The following is a 21,341-nucleotide window of genomic DNA, read 5'->3' on the forward strand; positions in this document are numbered from 1 at the left end:
GTTTATGCCGCTCCAGGGAACTCGGCCGACGGGTCGTAGAACTTGGTGAGCGCCTTTCGCCTGGCGGAACGGCGCACCATCGTGAACCCGTCTTCATCCACCAGAGGCTCGTCTGGTTCCTGCGTTCCGGTCTCCTCTGCGATGGCTCCCAGAGCCTCCGCGCTGCCTTCGGCCAGTCCGACGCCATCGTCCTGCGTCTTCAATTTGGCAGCCTTCAGGTCGATGGGGAAGAGCGAGCGGATCTGGTCGTGCATGGCCTTGACGCGGTCGTACCGCGCGTTCTTGCACTCGTCTGCCAGCACCGTGAGCAGCTGCGCCACCTCCTCAACGCTGCCGTCCTCGCAGATGAGTCCGAACTCCGTCTCCACGTAGCCGCCGATGTTGTCGGACATGGCGTCCGCGTACACCGCCTTGTTGTACTTGAAGACGTTGAGGATCTCCTCCAGCAGGATCTCGTACTTGCGTCGGGTGTCGCCGCCGCCCCATTCGCCCTCCACGGCCATACGCAGCGCCGTCCAGCGAGCCAGCGCCAGCTTCACGCTGTACTCGAAGTAGTCCCACGGAGACTTGATGGTGCCGGCCTCGAACTGCTTCGAGTGCTCGTGGGCCACCGCCAGCATGATGCTCTCCGTCGTGCTCATATTGCTACTCTCGCTACTGGTAGTTTCCAAGTGAATGGATTGCGGCCATTGCTTACTGCGATCGACTTTTCGACCAATCACAGCGGAGCGAGTCAAAACTGAAGTTGCCGACAAGTTATGAGACTTCGGAACTTTTTATATGGATGGATTATAGTACACTGGCCTGGCTGCTAGTGTAGCTCTCGAGGAGCCTCCGACGCTTACGACGCACGAACACTAAGATCAACATGCCAGTTATTCAAGCAGCGACGACGACGCCGGCGTGCCGAACTGCCAGTCGGACGACCCCGCACTGATTCCGCGGGTCTCTCTCGACTCGCGCGCGTGTCGGAACTCGTCCGCTGCCGAGAGCTTGCGCGCCTGCCACACCAACTTCTGCTCGTCGTGCACCGCGCGGTCTAACCTAGCGTCCAGCATGAGCGTGAGCTCCACAGCCTCGCGGGCCGTGGCCTCGGCATCTTCGCGCGCTTCGATCGCGGCGGTAACGAGGCCCTTGGCCTCCTCAATCTGCTTCTCCTGCTCGCGTCCGTTCTTGCGCAGCACACAGATGAGTTCGATGAGGTCAGTAGGTGACGACTGCACTAGCGACTCCGGTAGCAACGGGTCTGCCAGGTCTTCCAGGCAGTTCTTGGCCTTTTCCAGTTGTGTCGCCGACATGACGACATCCAAGCCCTGCGTCTGGGTGACACGCATCTCGGTGGTACGAATGAACTCCCGGAACTGCTCCATCTCGCGTTTCTGCGCCTCCTCGCGCTCCTTCATTTGTTCAAGGCGCTTTCGCGATCGTCGAGGGTGAAGCAGCTTCTCCAGCGAGCCCTCCTCCTTGATGCTGCTAGAAATATTGTAGCTTTCCCGGAAGCTGCCGACGCTGCTGCTCGTGTGCAAGCCATAGGCCGAAGATCTGCCCGACGTCATACTAGCTCGGCTAGCGCTGCGACTCATCCTGGGGTTCTCCAAGTGCTCCGACACTCGTCGCTGCACTTCGCGCTCGCACTCGAGCTCCTTCGCCTGTTTGTACATGCCGATCTGCTTCTCCATGGCCTCCACGACCTTCTGCGTTCGATTCTGCACTTCCTGCTCGATCGTCTGCTCCATGTCTGCCTGTTTCCTGGCCTGCTCCGCTGTGACTTCCTCGAGTTGACGAAGACGGAACTGGAACTTCCTGTACTCGTCCGCGCCGAGTCGTACTACACCAGTGCTGCTATGAGAGCTGCTCGTGTGCCATGCGTCGCTGTCCGACTCGTATTCGTCACCTGAATCCTCGTCCTCCATGGCCAAGACCATTTGCTGGAACGCGCGGCGTGTCTGTAGGGCTGCCACGTTGGCCTCCGTCATTCTGGCCGAGCCAGACGAGGTCGAGAGCTCTGAAATCCGGTTTGTCGGGGAAGGAACAGATAGATCCACTGACGCCGCGGGGCCTGCTGGTGTAATGGCCGTGGACGACTCGGAGATGCGAGCATTCAAAAGACTGTGGCCGTCCGACGAGCGGACTGACGTGTTGGTGAAGCGGAATCCGTCCACGAGGGACGTCCGCATGTCGCTCATGCGCTCGCTCATCCTCAAGTCGCTGGAGCTGGACGTGGTGCTGGTGCCTCGGTACGCGTCGCTGTTGACGCGATTCTTGTACGACATGGAGCATTGGAGCTGACGGTACTCGGCCAGGCTATTGCGGGCGCTGCGCGAAGAATTTTGTCCGCTGTGGCGACTGTTGCGCATACTCGGGGGCGGCGAGTTGACCGAGTCTCTGGTCTCGGACTCCTCCGAGATCTCGGAGATTTCTGTGTCGTTCTCCCCGCCCGACAGGTTCTCGTGCAGCGTGGGGCTGGTGCTGCGGAGCGTCGAGGCCGAGGACCGCGCGGACGACGAGAGCGCGGACGGAGGGGCCTTGGTGTTGAGTACCGCGTTGGTCGAGGGCGGCACAACGATCGTCTGCTCGGGCTCGCGGCTCACGGGCTGCGTCTGGCGGCGCGGCGGCGCCTTCCGGTCCGAGTGGCTGCTGTGGCTGCTGCTGAGGCTGGCGGACACGTCGTCGCTGGCGTCCGAGAGGTGGCGGTGGTGCTTGCGCAGCGAGAAACGGTGCGACTTGGTCTTGGGCTTCCGCTCCGAGGACCGGGAGAAAAGCGGCATGAGGCGTACTACGACCGAAGGCGCAGTGGGTAGAGAGGTCTATGGCCCAATATAAGTTACTGTGTTCGTAAGGCGAGGAGCTTCTTCCCGCGACCTCACGGCGGATAGGAGCACCAAGCCGCGCAGTATGGAGAATGACCCGAAGGCGGCAAACGCGACTGGCTTCTAAAAAAACGATTGTTGGCGTAAAGGGCTCTTTTCGTCCAATCCGCGCGCGGGAGAGCCTCCGGTACAGCCAATCGCACGCCCGTCGACGTTTGCAACAGGGCGACCGGTGCAGCGACGTTGTCTCTTGCAAAGTGGCGCAAGAGCTGTCTGCTTGGCGACCAGAGAGCGGAGCCACTCCTCCCTTCCTGCGTTCGGTCTGCTGATGCTCGGCGTAATTGATTGCGGTGGACGCTCAGCGCAATAGCCGGCAGTGCTCTGCACGGTGCTCTAAAATTTCGATGCCAGCCACGACCAGCTCCGCTAAATGGACCGGAAATCAGGCAGATGCGCCTCGGTGAAGCCGTCGCCACGTTTGGTCGCTGGATTGCTTCCTTCCGACGTGGCTCGCCCGGCTGATGTCGTCGCACCAGCACCGCTACCGTGTTATTTGATAAGACGCTTTTGCGTGGGGCTCGGGCTCGCCTATAAGCAGCAGGCTGTCCTCACAGCAGGACAGTCCGCCGCCGCGTTCAGGGCTGCACCTTCCAATTCAGCAGTACAGGCTTAATACATGTAGAGCTGGTGCAACCGTTAGACAAGTTGCTGTCACCCCGAGACGTCCGGTCCATTCGGCTTAGTCGTTGACGTGACCCTTCGTAATAAACTGGTACAGGTTCCGACTTTATTATACAGGTTCTACTCATACAAACGCAGCGACAACCGCCGTTTCTGAAGATGCGGTTTTGCAAAGATATCGGATTGCGCGGTGAAGTTGCCTTTACACCTCGACGGCGAACGAGCGCGTGATGCTCATAGTCGATTCGGCGCAGCTATCGCAGACGCGCGACGCCTTCTTGCTCGAGCTGTACGATAACGTCCACCGCCGCTTCGAGCAATTCCCGCAGACGAGCGACCCGCACAATCTGTCCAGCGCACAAGCCAGTCATTTTTCCACAGCAACATACGAGTTAGCGATGCCACCGCGAAGCCACGACCTCCCATGTGGCAAATGCAAGGCAGCAGGAATCAGTGGCCGGAAGCCACTGACGAGCTCATTTGTATCCGTACCTGCAGTGGTGGCGCGGTCGATACACCGCGAAGCTGTGCGTGCAGATGGTGCAGACGTTCGAGACCTTGTCGAACATGAAGATCGGGGCCAGCGTCGCCGTCTTGAGGCTGCGGCGACGTAAGTCCAGCTCGTTTCCCCCCGAGATACAATGAGTCAGCGCTCGAACCCATTCGTCCCTCTCCGCCAGAGACAGCGCCTCGAACACATACGTCGTCTGCACCCGCGTCTTCTGTGGTGGTGTTGCAAGAGAGCAAAGCGAGTGAGCAAAATGAGTCGCTCCGCGATTGTCGCGAGAGCATGTCGAAGTGAACGACTTACCGTGTCGTGCAAAAACTGCATCCTGAAGCTCTTCTCGTACTCGAGAGGAGCCACCTCGCACAGCTCAATGGGGATCGTCTCCTCAGGCTGAGCGGTCTTGAAGGTGGAGCCTAGCGTGATCGTTTGCAGCGTCAGCGTGATCCACAGTCGTCGAGGCTTCTTGCCAACGCTGGAGCTAGACTTCGGGCTGGGGCTTGAGATGCTGCTTCCGTTAGGCCCACTTGCAGTCGCCACTGCGCCACCACAGACGTTCAGCCACCCATTCTTAATAACGAAGCCTCCTTCAAGCTCATAGCCGCTGGAGGAGTCGTCGTCATTGTCCACCAGCAGCTCCGAGCGAGCGCTCCCGCGCCGTGGGTGCGTCTGGCCTCGAAGATTCCTGCCAATGTAATCGCGAATGCTGGTTGTCCACGCTACTTTATCTCCCTCTGACTCGGCCAGCAAGATGAACGACTTGAGCGGGGAGTAGAAACAAAAAGCGCTACAGTTTCGTCAAGCAGCAAGCGTTAGCAACTCAATTGAACTTCACAAACCGGATACGACTCACTTGTTCGAATTCCCGACAGTCGTAATGACACCCGGCATCGACTCCGTATCGTCCGCCACCTTGCACTCCCACAGATCAATCATGCGGAACTTTTTGTGCAGGCCACCATGGCGTCCGTACACCATAGCTGAAACCGATCCACATGCAGCACATCGTTAGAAAGCTCATCTCCAAGACCCATGCATGGGGCTCACTTACCGTCTTCCAGCAGCACGAAGTAGTACGTCTGCACCTTACTTCGACACACTTTGCGCAGCATTCCGTCACGCACGAAATGCCGACTTGTGAGATCAATCCCGACTTTGGCACTCACTGTTGCCACAGCGCGCGCATTCTCGCGCCTCTCACTGATCTCCTCAATTTTACTCGCGACACGATCCACGCTGCGAATGGCTGCCTGCAATGGCACGAAGTCCACATGCTCGGACGGTGTTGATCCTAACAGCTCCTGAAAAAGCATTTTATAGCGCGGAATCCGCTCCACTGGCATGTTGAGGTAGCGCCTCAGCCGAGTCACATCGGCCTCAGGAGGCAGCTCGCGAAGAAATCCAGCGAACTGTGGCGAGTCCAATGCGTTTAACGCTGCGCTGTGCCGACTAGCGTAAGATGTATAGAGCTGCATCAGCGGGGCGTATGCGTGGAAGATGGCACCAGCGCGGTGCACTCGTACGCCAGGAAATTCGACGGCATCCGCTTGGCTATCTTCAGCGGTCGACGGTAGCGATGCTGCCGCACTGGTTTCTTCGAGATGGCGCGACAAATGGTCCAAGAGTTGCTGGTTGAGCGTATAAATTTGATCCACGCTGCTAAAAAAGATGGACAGATCAGCGTCCATGATCAGCATCTTAGGTGTTGGCGTCGACGTATTCGATAGCGAAGACGCTGTATTTGCAGCAGCAGCAGCTACGCTGTAAGATGCCGTCAGCATACTGTGCAAGCTGCTGCTACTGCCACCAGCTCGAGTGATACCGATGCTACCGCTGCTCCCTGCTCGACGATGGCCCCGGGTTGGGGGTGCAACTCCATGTCGACTAGAAGCAGTCAAAGGCCCACCAAGAACTGGGCGTAAGGACCCCCTGCGTTTGTTCTGGCGGCGTCGGTACATCTGCCGTCCTTCAAGTTGCCGCAGCAGCAATGGCTGCACGAATAGTCGAATGCACTCACCCAATGCTTGGACGTAGCTCTCCTCAGACCGAATAATCTCTTTCAGAATTTGGCGGCGGCGACGTTCCAACAAATACGCATCGCGATCCTCTCCTGCAGCATGGGCAAATTCCATCGACAGCTCGGTGTCTGTCGCTCTTCCACGGTCGAGGGACGACATGCGTCGCCTTCCAGCAGCTCCAATAAAGCTCGGGCCAGAAATCACTGACAAGGAGGCCCGCAAGTTGCTCGAAGGCAAAGTCATACTCAAACTTAAAATGCCGCTTTGTGCGAGAGAACCAGGAAAATCCGTGACCCGCGAACGCCGCATGCGATGCAATGCTTTATCCGCTGAACTTTGGATTGCAACACGCCAAGCCACCTCTTCTTGAATGGTTGAAGCACACAAGATCCACTCGCTTTCGTGCATTGCAGCCGTCACAGACGAAGATGATGATAGAAGCGATGAGGTTGGAGATGAGTCTGGTGCAGAGTGCAGCGGAAGGGGTGAAGGTGCTAGAACGGCACTGTCACAAGAGGGGGCAGGACTTTCAGGCTCTCGTCGACGGGATACAGCATCTCCGAAGCGGGTGACAGCTTGCTTTAGTGGCGAGAGCTTTTTCATGATGTTCGGCCGAACTGAAGGTTGACTCGAGCGCCTGCCAATGGGGCTTGTCTTGTGCTGATTAGGTCCATTGTTACCTGGGTGGCTTTTGGAGTCAGTCTCGTCGTATTCAGAAGTCGAAATCTGAAAACAGAAGCGATTCTTGTGTGCGCGGCTGTCTGAGCGGTGAATGACAATGGCGCCGGCAAGTGTAAGTTCATCGGTGCAGCACCGCAGTGTGTTTCCAGCACCTGCTCCTGGAGGTTCTCCGACAACAACAGAGCTGCCACTTCCCGAGCTAGGAAGTCCTGCACCATTGCCGTTTTGAGCAACCGGCGTGGCACTATTCGGCGACGTCTCCAGCGTAAACTGTTTAAGCACTCCTGCACGAAGCTCGTAGTAGTGCTCAGTCCACTTATTGAAGCGACGACGACGGAGAACACCACGAAATTCGACCACCCGCGATAGCCAATGCGTAGCAATTTGACGCACCAAGTCAAGAATCTTAAAGCAAGGACTGCACACGCGCTCAGCACGTGATGACTCTCCAACAAACAGTGGTGCACGTCCCGAAGAGCAAGTATCGCATACCACAGCTCCACAGCGACGGCAATGATGTCGTCTTCGGTAGTAGGCACGGAATGACGCCTTGCAAATTGTGCACACGCCTGCAATTTCATCAGGAACCCAAAGTGCTGCAGCGTCAGCCGGACCCTCACACAACTCGAGGTCGTTACAGTCGCCATCAAGAGCATCCTTGAGCCCAGTCTGCTTCTTCTTCTGAGCTTCTTGTGCAGCACTTGCAATAGCGTCAACCCACTCGCGCTGCGCCTCCGGGGTCTCAGTAAACAAGATGAACGTTTTCTCTCGACTAGTCACGACGAAACCGCAGTCCTTACGTACGCGGCGTCGCGATTGCTGCTCGAAAAGAGCGCTGATCGCGGCGGGTAACTCCGTCTTGACACCCACAGCCTTCGAGTGCAAGTGTACAATTCGTCGCACACGATATCCGCCGGTGATCAGCACGCCGCTATACAGCAAAATGTCGTTGAAAAGATGAAGCATGACGTCCTCCTGGCGCTTCGTCGACATTTTAGTGAGCCTCCCGGACTTCAGTAGCCTTCGGTCCGCTGTAAACAGCGAAAGCTGGCCCGCAAACTTTTGCTGAGCCTGCAGAACTGTCTCGAGATTTTCCTGGCGGCGCACGGTTTCGTTGATCAGCGACGCCGCGGCGCGTACGCGGTTCACCGCCTCTGTTAGAAAAGCTGCGTCAGGGTGTTCGGGCGAAGTCAACTCGCACAACCGCTCCAGCAGCAACTTGTAGCGCGGGATGCGCTGAATTGGCATGATTAGCAAGCTCTCGAACGGTTTGGGCGAGCCACTGCGTTTCTGACACGTTTCCAAGAACTTGGTGAACCCCAAGCGGGTGTCACGCCCGAAATTCTGCAGCAGCGCCGCCACTTCCTCGTAATCCTTGGCGTACCCTCCGTAAAGCTTGAACAGCGGCGCATAGCGGCAGAAAACCGCTCCGACGCCTTCTGCTTCGCACTGCACGGCGACTGCTACTGGACTCTTGACGCTTTTGCGTTTGCGTCGAGTCTTCCGCTTCAGCGCCTCGGCTGCCGCGCGTCTCTCCACGATGTCTAGCAGATCCGTGAGCAGCTTCGAGTTGAGCATGACGAGGTGGCGCAGGTTGTTGAAGAAGACGGCGATCTGCGCGTCCTCCATGATGGGGTGCGCGTTGTCCTCCAGCGCCACGATGTAGTGGTCCAGCAGCGTGCGGATGTCGCTCACGTAGCTCTTCTCTGTCTCGCAGATCTCGTCGATGACGCGCGCACGTAGCCGCACCTGCTTGGCCGCGGGTGAGTCCGGGTCCACATCATTGCCCTCCTGGTTGTCCTCCTCTTCGCCCTCTTCATCGTCCTCCTCTTCGTCCTGGTTGTCCGGCAGCAACTCCACCGTCAGCGACGGCTGCCAGTCCGCGCCGCCCTCCAGAGCCTTCGGGTCGAATAGCACAATGCCCGGGCGCAGCGCCAGCTTCTTGTGCGTCGAGGGCCGCGCGTCCACGTGCCGTCTGCGCTGCGCCGCGGTGCGCGGGGCGGCGGCTTGCGGCTGCGGGCTGCTCATGGCCGTGAAACTTGAGAATGAAGGCGCCTGTCCGCGCCGGCCGGCGCAGCGGCGAGCCCCTGGCTGAACACTGCGATAGCTCGGCAGACGTTTCTTCCGGCAATTCCGCAGAAAATTGGGGCCAGATCGTTTTCGCCGATGGAAGGCCTTCTGTTTGGCCGGGTATAGGGTTTTAAAGTGCAAATAACGTAAATTATCATGCAAGGTGTCAAGCCGTCACGAGCTCTTACAGGAGGGTATTCGTTTTGTGTGAAGTTGAAGCGAGTACGTCGACGAAGAGGGGCGACGTACGCACTACATGAAGTGCAACCAGCTCAGGAGAGAAGACGCGTTTTGGCTCGGTGGTGCGCCGACTACTGGCTCGGTGCTGACTATTACTGCAACTTGTTCAATTGCCGCATGATGGCGGCTTCACCCTGAGACCTTCCTCGCCAACCCAAAAGATCGCTTGCGATGGCGGTGCGGCTGAACCTGCGGTGAGAGCGCGTCGGGGCTGTCCAATGCTGCGCCTCGGCACTTCGGACGCCTCATGCGGCCGCGGGTGTCGACGGTGCGGCAGCGTTCGATATTAGCATTGGCGCTGAACTGCGCTGTCAGCTCCGACGAGGAGGTGGGAGAAGCACGGGCGGTGTTGGGGCAATATCCAGGCACAAGAACTTTTACATCGCAGGCTGCGGTGCTCGCCGCCACGCACGACGAAATGTAAGGTCCCATGCGCGTAGCTGCTCGATTGCACACGGTGGTTCTGGAGCAAGACACTGGGACCTTCCTCCATCCAGCAGGCACTGAGGCTGTCTGCGTAAGTCCGGCGTGAAAGCTGTCAAGCACCTTTTGAAGCCGGTGGCTGTCCATCAGCGCCCATGGATAACGAGGACCTGGAGATGAAAATGGGAATGAGTCTGGCCTGGTCAAGCGGTTGCTTCCACGCAAGGACCCTTGGCGAACTATGAGCAAGCACCGTGCAAGGCACACAAATTCTTGTTTTCATTTTATCCGTGCACAACCTTCGCATCCTTTGCCGCTGTCACTATCGACAGCAAGACGCCAAAACGTGTGCTTCCCACTATTCCACCTTGGTGGTCTTCTTGGCGGGGGCTTCTGCGAGACGCTTGAGCGTCAAGTGGCCCGACCAGAGGTTCACGGAGCCCAGCACGCTGAGGTAGCCGAGGGTGCGGAACATGGTCAGCTCCAGCCAGTAGAAGCCGAAAAGAGCCAAGATGCCACCCAGAGACGCTAGGAACACGCAGCCAAAAACGAATACAGAGCCCTCGAACAGACGCTTTACGTTGAGCCCCAGACGCGCCACGAACAGCAGGAAGAAGGCGAACGGGGCCAGCACAGCGCCCATGAAGGCCATTGACACGGTCACAGGCGGTCGCGGGTCCTGCTCGCGCATGACGTGGGCAATCTCGGGCAGCGCCTTCAACGTCGTGTCACTCTCGTACAGCAGCGGCTTCTTGTACAGCGGAGAGGGCGTCTCGGGCGGCGCCGCGCCAAGCTGCAGCTCCACGTTGCCCAGGTCCCACACAATTGCCTTCTCGAAGGTGGATGCACCCAGGATGAGCTCCACGTGGTGCTTGCCCGAGTTGTAGCCGAACTTCTTGCTGAGCGCCGCGAACTGCAGCGTCGTGCTGTGGGCCAGGCCTTTGTCGGCCGTCAGCACGAAGTACGTCTCCGTCTTCTCCGTGGCGTGCGTGAAGCGGAGGAACGCCTGGTGTGCCGCCACGGGCGTCTTGTCGTGGGTCTGCTGCAATGCCACCTCCATCTTGAGCGCGTCCTCTGCGGCGGCGTTGAAGCTCTGGCCCGACAGCTTGTCGCCCGGCTTGAGCGCCTTGCCGTTCACCTTAGCGCTGGCCACGTTCACGGGGGTCGTGACCTTGAGCTGCAGCACCTCGTAGGCACTCTGCTTGGTCTCCTCGTCCACGGCTGACACCTTGAGCTTGTACATGCCAGCCTGCAGCTTGTTGTCGCCTGAGAGCTTGGTCACGAACTTGCTGCCGTCGCCCTTCAGCGTCTGCATAACAGTTAACACGCCCCCGTCAGTACATATAGCATAACATTAAGATGATGTCCCTTCTACTGCTACGCACCAGTCCTGATAGCACCGAGGCGCCCGACGTGTCCACGAGCGTCTCGAGCGTCAGCTGCTTGAGTTTGGGCTGTTTGGGCGTCACCACGACGGCCACCTCCAGCGCGTCCGCCGTCAGCGTCACGCGCGACGAGGCCAGCTTCATGTTCACGTTGAGCGCGGCGTCCACCGACAGCGACAGCAGCAGCAGCGCGGCGCCGCACGCGGCCAGCAGCCGACTCGAGAGCGCCATCGTCAGTCTCCTTCAAAATTGACCGCGTGGCAGGATACAGTGTGATTTGTATGATTGGCAAAAAAATCGTCGAAGCGTTTTAAACAAATCGTACGTAACCATTATTGTACGGTGCGATCGAGAGATGGCTACATCAACTTCAACCTCGTTACTTGTACGCTGCGAACTCGTCGATCCAGGCGTGGATCATCTTGACCTCAGTATTCCGTGCCGCGACGACTGAGGGCGGGTCTTTCGGGTGGCTGAAGAAGAGGTCCAGGTGATGGGCGCCCTCGGCGATCTCGACGATCGTCACCTTGGCGTCCTTCGGGGCGTGCAGCACGCCGGCGCTGCTCCAGGGATCTAGCAGGCCGTTGCTGAACACGATATTGGAGGCTGACCGCAGCATCTCATCGCCATAGCTGACGCGGATGCCGTCCGGGTCGGGCGTCGTGTGCCAGACGCGCTGGCAGTGCGCGCGGATCTCCTCGAACGTCGTGTTGCGCGGCCAGAACATGTCGGTCTCGCCGTTGGTGCTGAAGTACGTCTCCTGCGGAAGCATCTCTGTGCAGTACTGGAAGTCCCAGATACCATCATAGTCCCACAGAGTCGGGATCTTAAAGCAGGCCAGGTCCTCGGTCGCATTATGGAAGACATTGGCTGCGTCGCGAAGTGCCTCCAGCAGCGTCGTATTCACAACTTCTTGACCTTCTTCCGGTGCGAGGAACTCACCAGCCAGATGAGAACACGCCTCGCGAACGGGCCAAGCTGGAAGGCTCACAACACCACCTGTGAGGTAGCTTGACGGGTACGGAAAATTTCCCATAGCTAAAGTGTCGAAGGCGAATAGCACCGACATCGCCAGATCCTCGCCTTGCTCCTCTTTTGTCAGCGGTTCGCATAGCCTGAATAATGACGACAGCGTGGCGCGTCCTCTCTCCGATTTGGCTAACGCAAACATCTGAGCCCAGGACTTTTGAGCGTTGGGTACGCAATTTTCTGCTGATCCTGCCGCACGACTTGCGTCGCGCGTCACCACTTGCCAGTACTTCTGGCCGTCAAAGTCCGGGAACCCGCCGAAGCCGTAGATAGGCGCCGAAGCAGCGATCGCCCCTGCAATGATGTTGGGGTATTTCATGCGGAACCAAGCCGACAGCATGCCACCGTAACTACCGCCGAACGCGATGACGGGGTGGTTGAATGCATCGTACTTCTTCTGCAGATGATAAATAAGCTCCGTGTAGTCGGCGAGCGCCTGGTCGTGTGTGAGGTAGGCCAGGTGGTCCATATACTTGTCACCGAACGGAAGACTTTTGCCGTAGTAGCGGTGCTCGGCAAACACGATGAGTGCCTTGAACGTCTGAGCGTTCTCCCAGATGAGTCCTGTGTGATTGGCATACAGCGTCACGTCGCCTTCGTTGCCCGTATAGAAGAACACGGGTGCCTTCTGGTCTTTGGGGTCCCAAAACTGCGTGTTCAGTAGGTATCGCTGCTTGAACGTCGTTGGCAACCCACCAGGTGCGCCACCCAGCCACGAGAAGTGGTCGACACGCTGTTCGATCCACAGCTCCGAGCAGTTGCCGGCGTTTGCGTGGACCCGAGGCACTGCAGACACCTCAGTGCGAGGACTCGTCGCCTCCAGAGAGCTGCGTGGGAGATCCGCCGTGGCCACGAGATGCTGCGTGTGGATCAGCACGAACACGCCGAGGAGCAGCGCCATTCCGCCGAACGCCACGACGCTGGCTGGCGCATAGTTGAGCACTACAATCGACAGACAACAGGTCAGTACCAGTGATAGACTAGACCCTAGACGACAGGCAGCACGCACGGGTGTTGTAGATGCTCTCGTAGAACTGTGGGGCGTTGAGGCTGTGCCAGCGGTTGATGCGCACGCGTCTGGAACTGGACGTGGAGCCCTGGGACGAGCCGACGGAGCGCGCGAGCAGCGGTCGCACCTCCCCCGTGCGAGCGGAATCCGAGTTTGGGCGGGTACTGCGCGACGCCATCCTTGGCAGCAAAATGCGTTTTGACACTCATCGGCAGCGCTGGTGCTGCGCGACCTCCGCGATCCAAAAGCGTAAGCTTCGAATTTCTGAGTTTCATCCCTTTTACGTCACATGCCACAGTTTCAGAAGAGTGACGAGGCGACAAGGACACGGGCCCTTCAGCTCGCGATCAACACAGGTTCATCCTCACTTGCACCTGCGGCGGAGAAGTGTTCGCGGCTCGTTCCAACTCATTATCGCCTGGACTCCCGACCTCATCGACACTTGACAAGAGTTAGCGATGCACTACAAGACGCACATGCCGGCGCGGTTCTCCGTGGACGACCAGATGGCCGAGGTGCGGGCGTTCCTGGACCTCCCTGCAAAGCTTTCAACTGACTAATACTCTCGTCCTCCGCTTTATTGCTTGTAGGCGCTGGCGTCGCAGGAGCTCATGGGCAACCGCCAGCGGAAGAACTTTCTCAAACTCTTCCGCAAGTACTCCAAGGTCAAAAAGACCTCCATCGACTGGTGAGACGCACTGCTCCTCCCCCTCTCTGTGGTGCAGTGTGAGACTGACGCAGAGTGCAATGCAGGAACTCGGTCAAGCCGCCCACGAATGGCATGCTCACGAGCAACACGTCGGTGGAGAGCTGCCCCAACGACATGAACCTCCGTCACGAGCTGCTGGACAAGCTGGTGCGTCAGAGGTGACGCGTCTGTCGTGCCATGACATTTAATCTAACGATATGTGTCGATGTGTAGGTTATTCTCAAGCTCAACGGCGGTCTGGGCACGACGCTGGGCTGTGAAGGACCCAAGAGCGCGATTGAAGTGCGCCAGGACCTGTCGTTCCTTGACCTCACTGTGCGCCAAGTGGAGGTGCGCCCGATGGCTTCGCAATTGTCGTTGTTTGGTAGCTAACGATGATGGTGCTTTGACTGTGACACAGTACCTGAACAGCGTGTATGGTGTGGATGTGCCGCTTGTGCTCATGAACTCGTTCAACACGCACGAGGAGACTGTGCGCATCATTCGCAAGTACCGCATGCACAACTTGAGCATCCACACGTTCAACCAGAGCTGCTACCCGTTTATCGTCAAGGAGACGATGCTCCCGCTGCCGAACACCAAGTATGACCGCTCTACGCGGAACAAATGGTTCCCTCCAGGCCACGGCGATGTTTACCACGCGTTGTTTGAGTCTGGACTGCTGGAGAACCTCATCAATCAAGGCAAGGAGTACATTTTCATTTCGAACGTGGACAACCTGGGCGCAACGGTGAATCTGGACATGCTGTACCACATGATTAACGAGGACTCCGAATTTGTCATGGAGGTGACCGAGAAGACTCGCGCTGATGTGCAGGGCGGAACGCTTGTGAGCTACAAGGACAAGCCTCATCTCCTGGAAGCAAGCCAGGTGCCCCCGGCACACATGGATGATTTCCGTGCCATCAACAAGTTCGAGACTTTCAACACGAACAATCTTTGGGTAAATCTGCGCGCAATTCAGCGGCTGGTGGCTCAGGATCTCATTGACATTGAGCCCCTCGTCACGTTCCGCACCGTGAAGAACCACAAGGTCGTTCAGCTGGAAACTGCAGCGGGTGAGGCGATCCACCTTTTCAAGAACTTCATTGGGCTCAAGGTGCCGCGTTCGCGTTTTCTGCCCGTGAAATCGTCGTCGGACCTATTCCTCGTGCAGTCGAACCTGTACCAGATCAAGCACGGTAGTCTGATCATGAACCCGGCTCGCACCACCCCTACGATTCCTATCGTGAAGCTTGGGCTAGAGTTTCAGGTCGCCAAGGAGTATTTAGCGCGCTTCGGGCACGGCATCCCCAACATCACGGAGCTAGATCACCTCACGGTCGCCGGCGATGTCAAGTTCGGCTCCAACATCACACTCAAGGGGACAGTAATTCTTGTTGCGAACGAGGGTGCTCATATTGATCTGCCCGAAGGAACTGTGCTTGAAAACAAGGTGGTGACGGGCAACCTGCGCATCTTGGATCATTAGCGCAGGCGGCATATAGGAACGAGACGGGAGAAAGAGGCTCGGTTTACGAGTTTGCGTAGTTGTACTTGAAGCGCTGGAAGCAAAGGAGACTGAAGGATGTGAAGGAATACATGCATATGCATTATTGTCTTTACATTACGAGTGATAGGCATACTTCGTCGCTTTCGCACACACACAGTAACGAAAGCCCCCAAGAGAATGAGAAGTACTGCGCCGGAGCGCGTTGAGGCTCTTGAGCCTAATAGACGGCAACGACGTGCTTGCAGATAGGGCACATTCTGTGGCACATGAGCCACTGGTCGATGCACTCGCGGTGGTAGAAGTGCAGGCACGGTAGCGCGCGCACCTCTTCCTCCGCTTCGAACTCGTCATAGCACACCGCACAAACAGTGTTATTAACCTCGCTGTCCTCTTCCGCCTGATTTCCATCCTCGTGGCGCTCACGCAATTGATACTTGAACGTTGGCAGCGTAATGATCTGCGGGTACGGCAGACCATCCCAGCTCTCGCTCTACACCATCATCATCCAGGCGCCGTTAGTAGCAACACAAAACGAGAACTCATAAAAGTTAGATAGCGTACATCGACTTGCTGCGAGCGGAGCTCGTTGATGCGACGGAGCAGCGACAGAAAACGCAACTTGCTCCGCCCCTCCGCTTCGTTATCAGCCACAGGCGTCGGCGATGATGAAGTTGATCCGAGCATCTGCAGGTGACGACGCACCAGCGAGAGGAGCTTGTTCTCACTCTCAACAGCTCCAACATCCGCGGGCGACTCCTCAGACGCAACTCTGGTAGATGGAGGAAGGGACCTGAGTAGCTGACTAATCGCTGCACTGCAATATTTCCACAGCAAAATGAGTCTCGCAAGCCAATTTGGGTCAAAGTTCAAACGTACAGCGAAGGGTTACGCGCGTCCGCCTCCGTCTCGTCCGCAGCCGTCGACGCCTGACGCAGCGAACGGATGAACGCCAAGTCCAGCTCCCCATTGACCGGAGGCACGTTGCGCGAGTTGTTGGTGGCCGCCTCGTCGATGTCGGCAGCAGCAATGGAAATGAGGCCGGCGGGCGACAGCTGCGCGTTGAGGGGTGAGGATCCCATGTCCTCCACCCGCAGACCCTCGACGTCCTCCAGCGCTAAGCCGTCGGGGCCTAGCAGTGCCGCTAGTTGAGACGACAGCGTGGGCACGGAGTAGCGACGGCTGGCGTGCTCGTCTCCGGCCAGAGCCGCAACCAGGACGCTGCTGTTCTTCTTCTTGCATTCGTCCTCGGGCTCATCATCTGCTTCGTCCATGGCCCGCGCGATCTCTCGAGAGCTGGCAGTGTCTTCCTCCCAGTAGCTGGAGGCCTGCGGGTCCACGCGAGGCTGTAGACAAACGATAGAAACACTTTAGTATTGACGAGAGTTAACTGGAGGACGACACGCGTCGTACGTGGAGCGACTGGGGCATGCGCGAGCCGTAGAGTGACCGGAGGAACATGTCGGAAGAGGTGGTGGCGTGAGACTGTCTGAGAACACGGGGATCTCGATCTGGACGACCAGGCGCGGCGTCTTCTCCCAGCAGCTTCTTCGTGGTTGAATGAGGAGCAGTGTGATGGACATCTGGCAGCACATAGTGAATCCAAGTCAAATCGACAGACCCTTTGGTATGTTATGAGTCATAACCTATGGCAGGTATTGCATACATATATCAGAGTGTAGCCATCCGGTAACGTATCTGCGTCAGTCGAACTGGTACGCCGACAGCGCCGGCGCATGATAATTCGACGCGCCAAGACCGCTATCCGCGGCTTCCTGAGCTACAGTCTCTTGTCTCCGCTTGGAGTCCAGGCGACTGTAGCTTTTGACAAGCGCGTGGAAGGCCTTCAGCCACTGCGGTGGACTCAGCAGCTCGGTGCGTCCGCCATCCTTACTGCCACTCGGCGAAAACGAGAATAGCAGATCGAGATACTTTCGCAAGTACTGATGCAGCCGCTGGAACCCCATATCATCGTCCGCCAGCGGCTGTAGCAGCGACTCGTCGTTCAGAATGTCATCGACAGAGATATCTGCGTCCAATGCATCGAGGAGGTTCTCAAGCTGCGCCTCGGGTCGTCCGTCTGCGGTGGCTGTGCATCTAGACACCACCACCACGCCGTGTGCAGGGTCCATGTTGAATACGCGCCGTTCCTTGCTCAGGTTGGCAGCACTGAGAGTATCACGCATGCGCACGGAGCCAACAGTGCTGCCCCGAAGAGATCGAAACAACGTGGTCAAGCGCCCCTCCAACGACTTGCAATACGCCACCGTAGCGGATCGTGAAGGACCAGAGCCCTGCGTCTTTAGCGAAGCGTGCACAATCTCGTCAGGAGCCGGGACAACATACAGCACCAGCGGTACACAGCGACCAGGGGCGAAAGCATTTCCTCCTCCACTCGATGAAGACGAGTGTTTCGAGTGTCCTCCATCACGCTTCGAGTGCTTGGTCGGCACGAAAGTCTGTAGCTGCGCTTTCTCCACTCCCAGCGCACGCACCTCTTTCAGCACATTCGTCGTCACTCGCACGTTTTCCCTCACCTCAATCACGAGGTTGCAGCTGGAGTAGAGCAGCACCTGCATCTTGAGCTTCTCGCGTTCAAACGCTTCGATCTCGTTGCGCATCCGTTGCGTCTCGCTCAGCGGCGTCTGCTCTTCATCTTGATCTCCACTCACGGACTGTCGTTGACGTGGAGATTTGCTCTTATTATTGCCACTTGGCGTCGCTGCTTTGGTCGTTGCAAGGGGGCTGAAGCACAAGCTCTCGGGCCGTGCCACACCCAGCAAGTAGATGCATCTGGCCTCGTCATCGTAGAAGAGATGGATACTGGCAGCCAGTCGGTTATCTCTCACGGTGCTTGCAAACTCCATCTCGTCATCTCGGAAGACGCAGCGGCCAATGACGCGATTGGCGAAGGCGAAGGCGCGCGAAGAGGACGAGGAGCTCGCGCTCAGCAGTCCCACAACCGCTACGCTCTTGTTCGGTAGCGACTGCAACGCTGCGAGGGACGCGCTGCGACCGGGTTCGGGCGGATACACGCGCACAGGTTCATTCTGACTGCGGTCGAATGGGAGCGGTGGTGCGTGGCGCGATGAGCTCACGGACTGCCGTCCCCCACCCGCCATTTTTGGGAAATGACTTGAAGTGAGTAAGCGACCGAAAATAAACGCCGAAATTAAGACATTACCGAAATTAAAAAAAGTAGCCATGTTGAGTTCATTTCAACTTCGCTCGCGAGCCCGGCGCTTCTCGAGATCCTTGCGCAGTCGCTCCTGGAACGGAGCGGACGGCGCGTAGTGTTTCTTGGACGTGACCGACGAGTTGCGGCGCTCGAACTCTCGCTCCCGTGCAGCTGCCGCTTTCGCTCTCGCGGCAAGTTGTTCACGACGCAGTCGACGTTCGTCCAGATCCCGTTGCACTCGCTCGTCAAAGTCGCCCAGTTCCTGCTGAAGGATGCAACGTCAAAAATTAAAAGGGAAACAGCAATTACAACTCAACACGCCACATACCTGACGCGCTCGGCGTGTGATGGAGGGCGAGAAGGAGCATTCGCGCTGGATTTCGTCCCAGATGGCGGCTCGAGACAACTCACGATACTGCAGATCCAACTGCAGACGTCCTAGGAACTCGTCGCGTACTTCCTCCCATGTCTTCTTTGAGTCCTCGTCTTCCTCGGGTCTGCAGCTCAAAGCTTCTCTACGTTCGCTCTCCTCCTGTTGCTCGCGGTGCTTGTTCTTGCGACTTTGCTCGAACTCGTCCATGCGCGATAGAAACTCCTTTGCGACGTCGCTCTACAAAGCAGAACAGCGAGGATTAGTGGCCCTCACATCAAGGTCACTGGCTTGATGCAACTTACCCAGGCGATGCGGTTCTTGTAGGTGACGCCGCAGTTCGGACACTTCTTGCGCTTCTGCGTGAGTTCCGAGTACGACTGCGGGTTGCCACAGCTAGGACATTCCTTTTTGTCCACGCGTATCAAATACGCAGCTTCTTCACGTGTTCGGCGGAGTTGTTCCCGACGAGCTCGCTCCGCTGCCTCCATTCGCCGTACGAAATCCTCGTTGCGTCGAAGAGCGGCACCTCTGCTGCCTCCCGGCCCCTCCTCGTCATCGGAATCATTATTCGGAAGCTTCTTCTTGCTGGAGCTGTTGTGCAGACGTGGAGTAAATCGACAGTGGCGGTTGTCGTCCAATCGCGCAAACTCATTCCGCGGCTTCTGTTTCTGACGAGCAAGCGTGAACTTGTCTTTTGCTAGCTCATTCAACGCCTCTCGGTTAGCAACTCGCTTCTTTGGTTTTGCATTATTACTGCTGTCTGCTTGGGCCAGAGATGCGAGAAATAAGCGTCGCTGAGTGATCGTCAATTGCTGGAACTGGAATGCGCTCAGCTTATCCTGCATTGCACGTTGCAACTCGAGCTTGCTCATGGATTGACTGGAAGTAGGCCCTTTCTTCGGGGCCTTCGCTCGAGTACGGCTGGGTGACCGATGGCCGACAGACTTCACCTTTGCAACGCTTGCTGCCAGAGTTTCTGCTGCAGCGCGAACACTTGCAGCGTCATCCTCGAATTCGTCTTCTTCGTACTGTTGCTGCTGTTCTGCTACAGCAGCTTTCAGACCCGATCCAACTTTATCCTTGCGCTGCGCGATTCGTTCGACTCTGACCTCCGAGCTAGCAGCATCTAAAGCGCGCTGCACCTTGTTATCTTGAGCTTTAGCCGCTTCGCGAGCGTGCTCCTCTTGGTTCATTTCTGCTGCCAATGCTGCTAGCGTCGGTCTGGGGTGGTCAATCTGCTGCGTGACTTCGAGACTTTGGGCAACCTGCAGAAGTGATGGTGCGGCAGAAGCAGCTTCTTGTTTGGCAACGTCCAACAGCGTCGGTGCTTTCTGGGGCGGCTCTTGCTCGTCGCCACTGCCCCCGAACATATCTTCTTCCTCTGCTTCATCGACTTCGTCCACATCTCGCGCTGGAGTTGGGTTCTTCTTGCTTTCAGCGGTATCATCGTCCTGCTTTTCGGCCCCAAGCCCCTGCACAAATGCCATCAGTGCCGATGCCATTCTTGTGATCTCGCTGCAATTTCGAGTTTGAGACCATGATCCGCATACGGGTGATCTTCGTACAACAAACACGAGAAGCATCCCATGACTAGGAATAGCGAATTCGAGAATACACATACTCATCACATTCTCAACACGCCCTCCATTCGGCCATGTGCAAGCACATTCCCAATGCGCAGGTATGCAATCGCACCCATTCAACTCTTCATGGACGTTGTGCTCACGTGCAAAGGGCAGGTTTCATTTCGAGCGCCGTGTTGCAACCGCTGGTTCGATTGCAGCGAGTGCCACTTCGAGCTGAGCGATCATAGACAGCAGGCTGCCGACGAAATGGCCTTCGTGTGCAAGCAATGCCGCAACCCCTTTCGGAAGGACTTGACAGCGTTCGACGAAGAAGATGAGAACTGTCCACACTGCGGAAACGAGTTGATCCAATCCGCTGGCGAGTTGGCCGATGCAGTCCCACCGACGCCAGCAGTGTCGAGTGCTTCGTAGTGACAGCAACAAAAGCAAACACGAATCGGCGACACACCATTACCCGTGTTCGCTTTGATCCATTGCAATCATCTGCATGCCACACCGTAGCGTTGTTGCATGGCCCAGAGGATACAATGGTGACGTTCATAAAGTTGGGGCGCCAGCATCTTGGTCATGGGTGGATCGTGCACAAAATGGCCTGCGACAGCAGCCACCGCTTCTTTGCTTTGCCGTGGACAGGTAAAGACGAGTCTTGGTGTTCGAAGGCGGCGCGTTTCGAGTCAACCGCGCATACCTTCAACAGCACGACCGATGCGGTCTGAGTATTGCTTGCTGCGATCCATTGCGACACGATTCCAATGCGAGCACAGTCCACCGCTGACGCTGTCGGTGACAAGCTGCAGCTCTGCCTGATTACAGTTTTGTCGAGCAGAGCTATCCGTGAACCGCTGTGGTTTACCAGCCTGCAGCTGCCGCGGCGTGATCAGCGATCTTGCCAATGCTTGGTGTCACCTACCAACACCGAGAAAAAGGTTTGTTTGTCACCAAAGTATTCACACTGCGGGGCGGCTCAATAATGGCGATAACCCACACACAAAGCGCGGACAAACAGTACGCATGCGTGAAGCCTCAGAGCTTCCTCAGAGCAAAAGGCGTCGGCCCTTGTTCCAGTTGAACGCGTAGTATACGTAGATGCACCCGATAAATCCAGGACGGCGCACCCGGTCGCAGCGTTCGCCAGAGGAGAAGGCATCGACGGTC

The 21,341-nt window shown here is 57.4% G+C and overlaps 9 protein-coding genes across 9 annotated transcripts; 1 reads left to right on the forward strand and 8 right to left on the reverse strand.

The window, feature by feature from the left end:
* Positions 1-2: 2 nt before the first annotated feature.
* KRP23_9008 (Pre-rRNA-processing protein TSR2) lies at positions 3-641 on the reverse strand (the record flags this gene model as incomplete). The annotated part of the gene is made up of 1 exon (XM_067894517.1): positions 3-641. One exon carries the CDS (start codon positions 639-641, stop codon positions 3-5), a length of 639 nt encoding a protein of 212 aa, XP_067743947.1.
* A 234-nt stretch (positions 642-875) lies between these two features.
* On the reverse strand, positions 876-2,768 carry KRP23_9009 (uncharacterized protein; the record flags this gene model as incomplete). The annotated part of the gene is made up of 1 exon (XM_067894518.1): positions 876-2,768. One exon carries the CDS (start codon positions 2,766-2,768, stop codon positions 876-878), a length of 1,893 nt encoding a protein of 630 aa, XP_067743948.1.
* A 925-nt stretch (positions 2,769-3,693) lies between these two features.
* On the reverse strand, positions 3,694-8,723 carry KRP23_9010 (FYVE, RhoGEF and PH domain-containing protein 6; the record flags this gene model as incomplete). Its single annotated transcript, XM_067894519.1, has 6 exons — positions 3,694-3,838; positions 3,984-4,213; positions 4,303-4,783; positions 4,850-4,976; positions 5,048-5,731; positions 6,695-8,723. The coding sequence occupies 6 exons, from the start codon at positions 8,721-8,723 to the stop codon at positions 3,694-3,696; spliced, it is 3,696 nt and encodes a 1,231-aa protein (XP_067743949.1).
* A 1,063-nt stretch (positions 8,724-9,786) lies between these two features.
* KRP23_9011 (Dolichyl-diphosphooligosaccharide--protein glycosyltransferase subunit 2) lies at positions 9,787-11,044 on the reverse strand (the record flags this gene model as incomplete). The annotated part of the gene is made up of 2 exons (XM_067894520.1): positions 9,787-10,737; positions 10,814-11,044. 2 exons carry the CDS (start codon positions 11,042-11,044, stop codon positions 9,787-9,789), a joined length of 1,182 nt encoding a protein of 393 aa, XP_067743950.1.
* A 148-nt stretch (positions 11,045-11,192) lies between these two features.
* KRP23_9012 (Lysosomal Pro-X carboxypeptidase) lies at positions 11,193-13,029 on the reverse strand (the record flags this gene model as incomplete). Its single annotated transcript, XM_067894521.1, has 2 exons — positions 11,193-12,784; positions 12,852-13,029. The coding sequence occupies 2 exons, from the start codon at positions 13,027-13,029 to the stop codon at positions 11,193-11,195; spliced, it is 1,770 nt and encodes a 589-aa protein (XP_067743951.1).
* Positions 13,030-13,309: 280 nt separating this feature from the next.
* On the forward strand, positions 13,310-15,031 carry KRP23_9013 (UTP--glucose-1-phosphate uridylyltransferase; the record flags this gene model as incomplete). Its single annotated transcript, XM_067894522.1, has 5 exons — positions 13,310-13,366; positions 13,442-13,539; positions 13,605-13,707; positions 13,774-13,890; positions 13,961-15,031. The coding sequence occupies 5 exons, from the start codon at positions 13,310-13,312 to the stop codon at positions 15,029-15,031; spliced, it is 1,446 nt and encodes a 481-aa protein (XP_067743952.1).
* Positions 15,032-15,269: 238 nt separating this feature from the next.
* KRP23_9014 (RING finger protein 148) lies at positions 15,270-16,510 on the reverse strand (the record flags this gene model as incomplete). The annotated part of the gene is made up of 4 exons (XM_067894523.1): positions 15,270-15,542; positions 15,614-15,866; positions 15,929-16,395; positions 16,463-16,510. The coding sequence occupies 4 exons, from the start codon at positions 16,508-16,510 to the stop codon at positions 15,270-15,272; spliced, it is 1,041 nt and encodes a 346-aa protein (XP_067743953.1).
* Positions 16,511-16,752: 242 nt separating this feature from the next.
* Positions 16,753-18,171, reverse strand: KRP23_9015 (uncharacterized protein; the record flags this gene model as incomplete). Its single annotated transcript, XM_067894524.1, has 1 exon — positions 16,753-18,171. The coding sequence occupies one exon, from the start codon at positions 18,169-18,171 to the stop codon at positions 16,753-16,755; it is 1,419 nt and encodes a 472-aa protein (XP_067743954.1).
* Positions 18,172-18,267: 96 nt separating this feature from the next.
* KRP23_9016 (uncharacterized protein) lies at positions 18,268-20,102 on the reverse strand (the record flags this gene model as incomplete). Its single annotated transcript, XM_067894526.1, has 3 exons — positions 18,268-18,492; positions 18,556-18,837; positions 18,903-20,102. 3 exons carry the CDS (start codon positions 20,100-20,102, stop codon positions 18,268-18,270), a joined length of 1,707 nt encoding a protein of 568 aa, XP_067743955.1.
* Between the last annotated feature and the right edge of the window lie 1,239 nt (positions 20,103-21,341).

This window comes from Phytophthora ramorum, assembly GCF_020800215.1.
Source record: "Phytophthora ramorum isolate Pr-102 chromosome Unknown Phyram_PR-102_s0007, whole genome shotgun sequence".
In the NCBI taxonomy this organism is placed as follows: Eukaryota; Oomycota; class Peronosporomycetes; order Peronosporales; family Peronosporaceae; genus Phytophthora; species Phytophthora ramorum.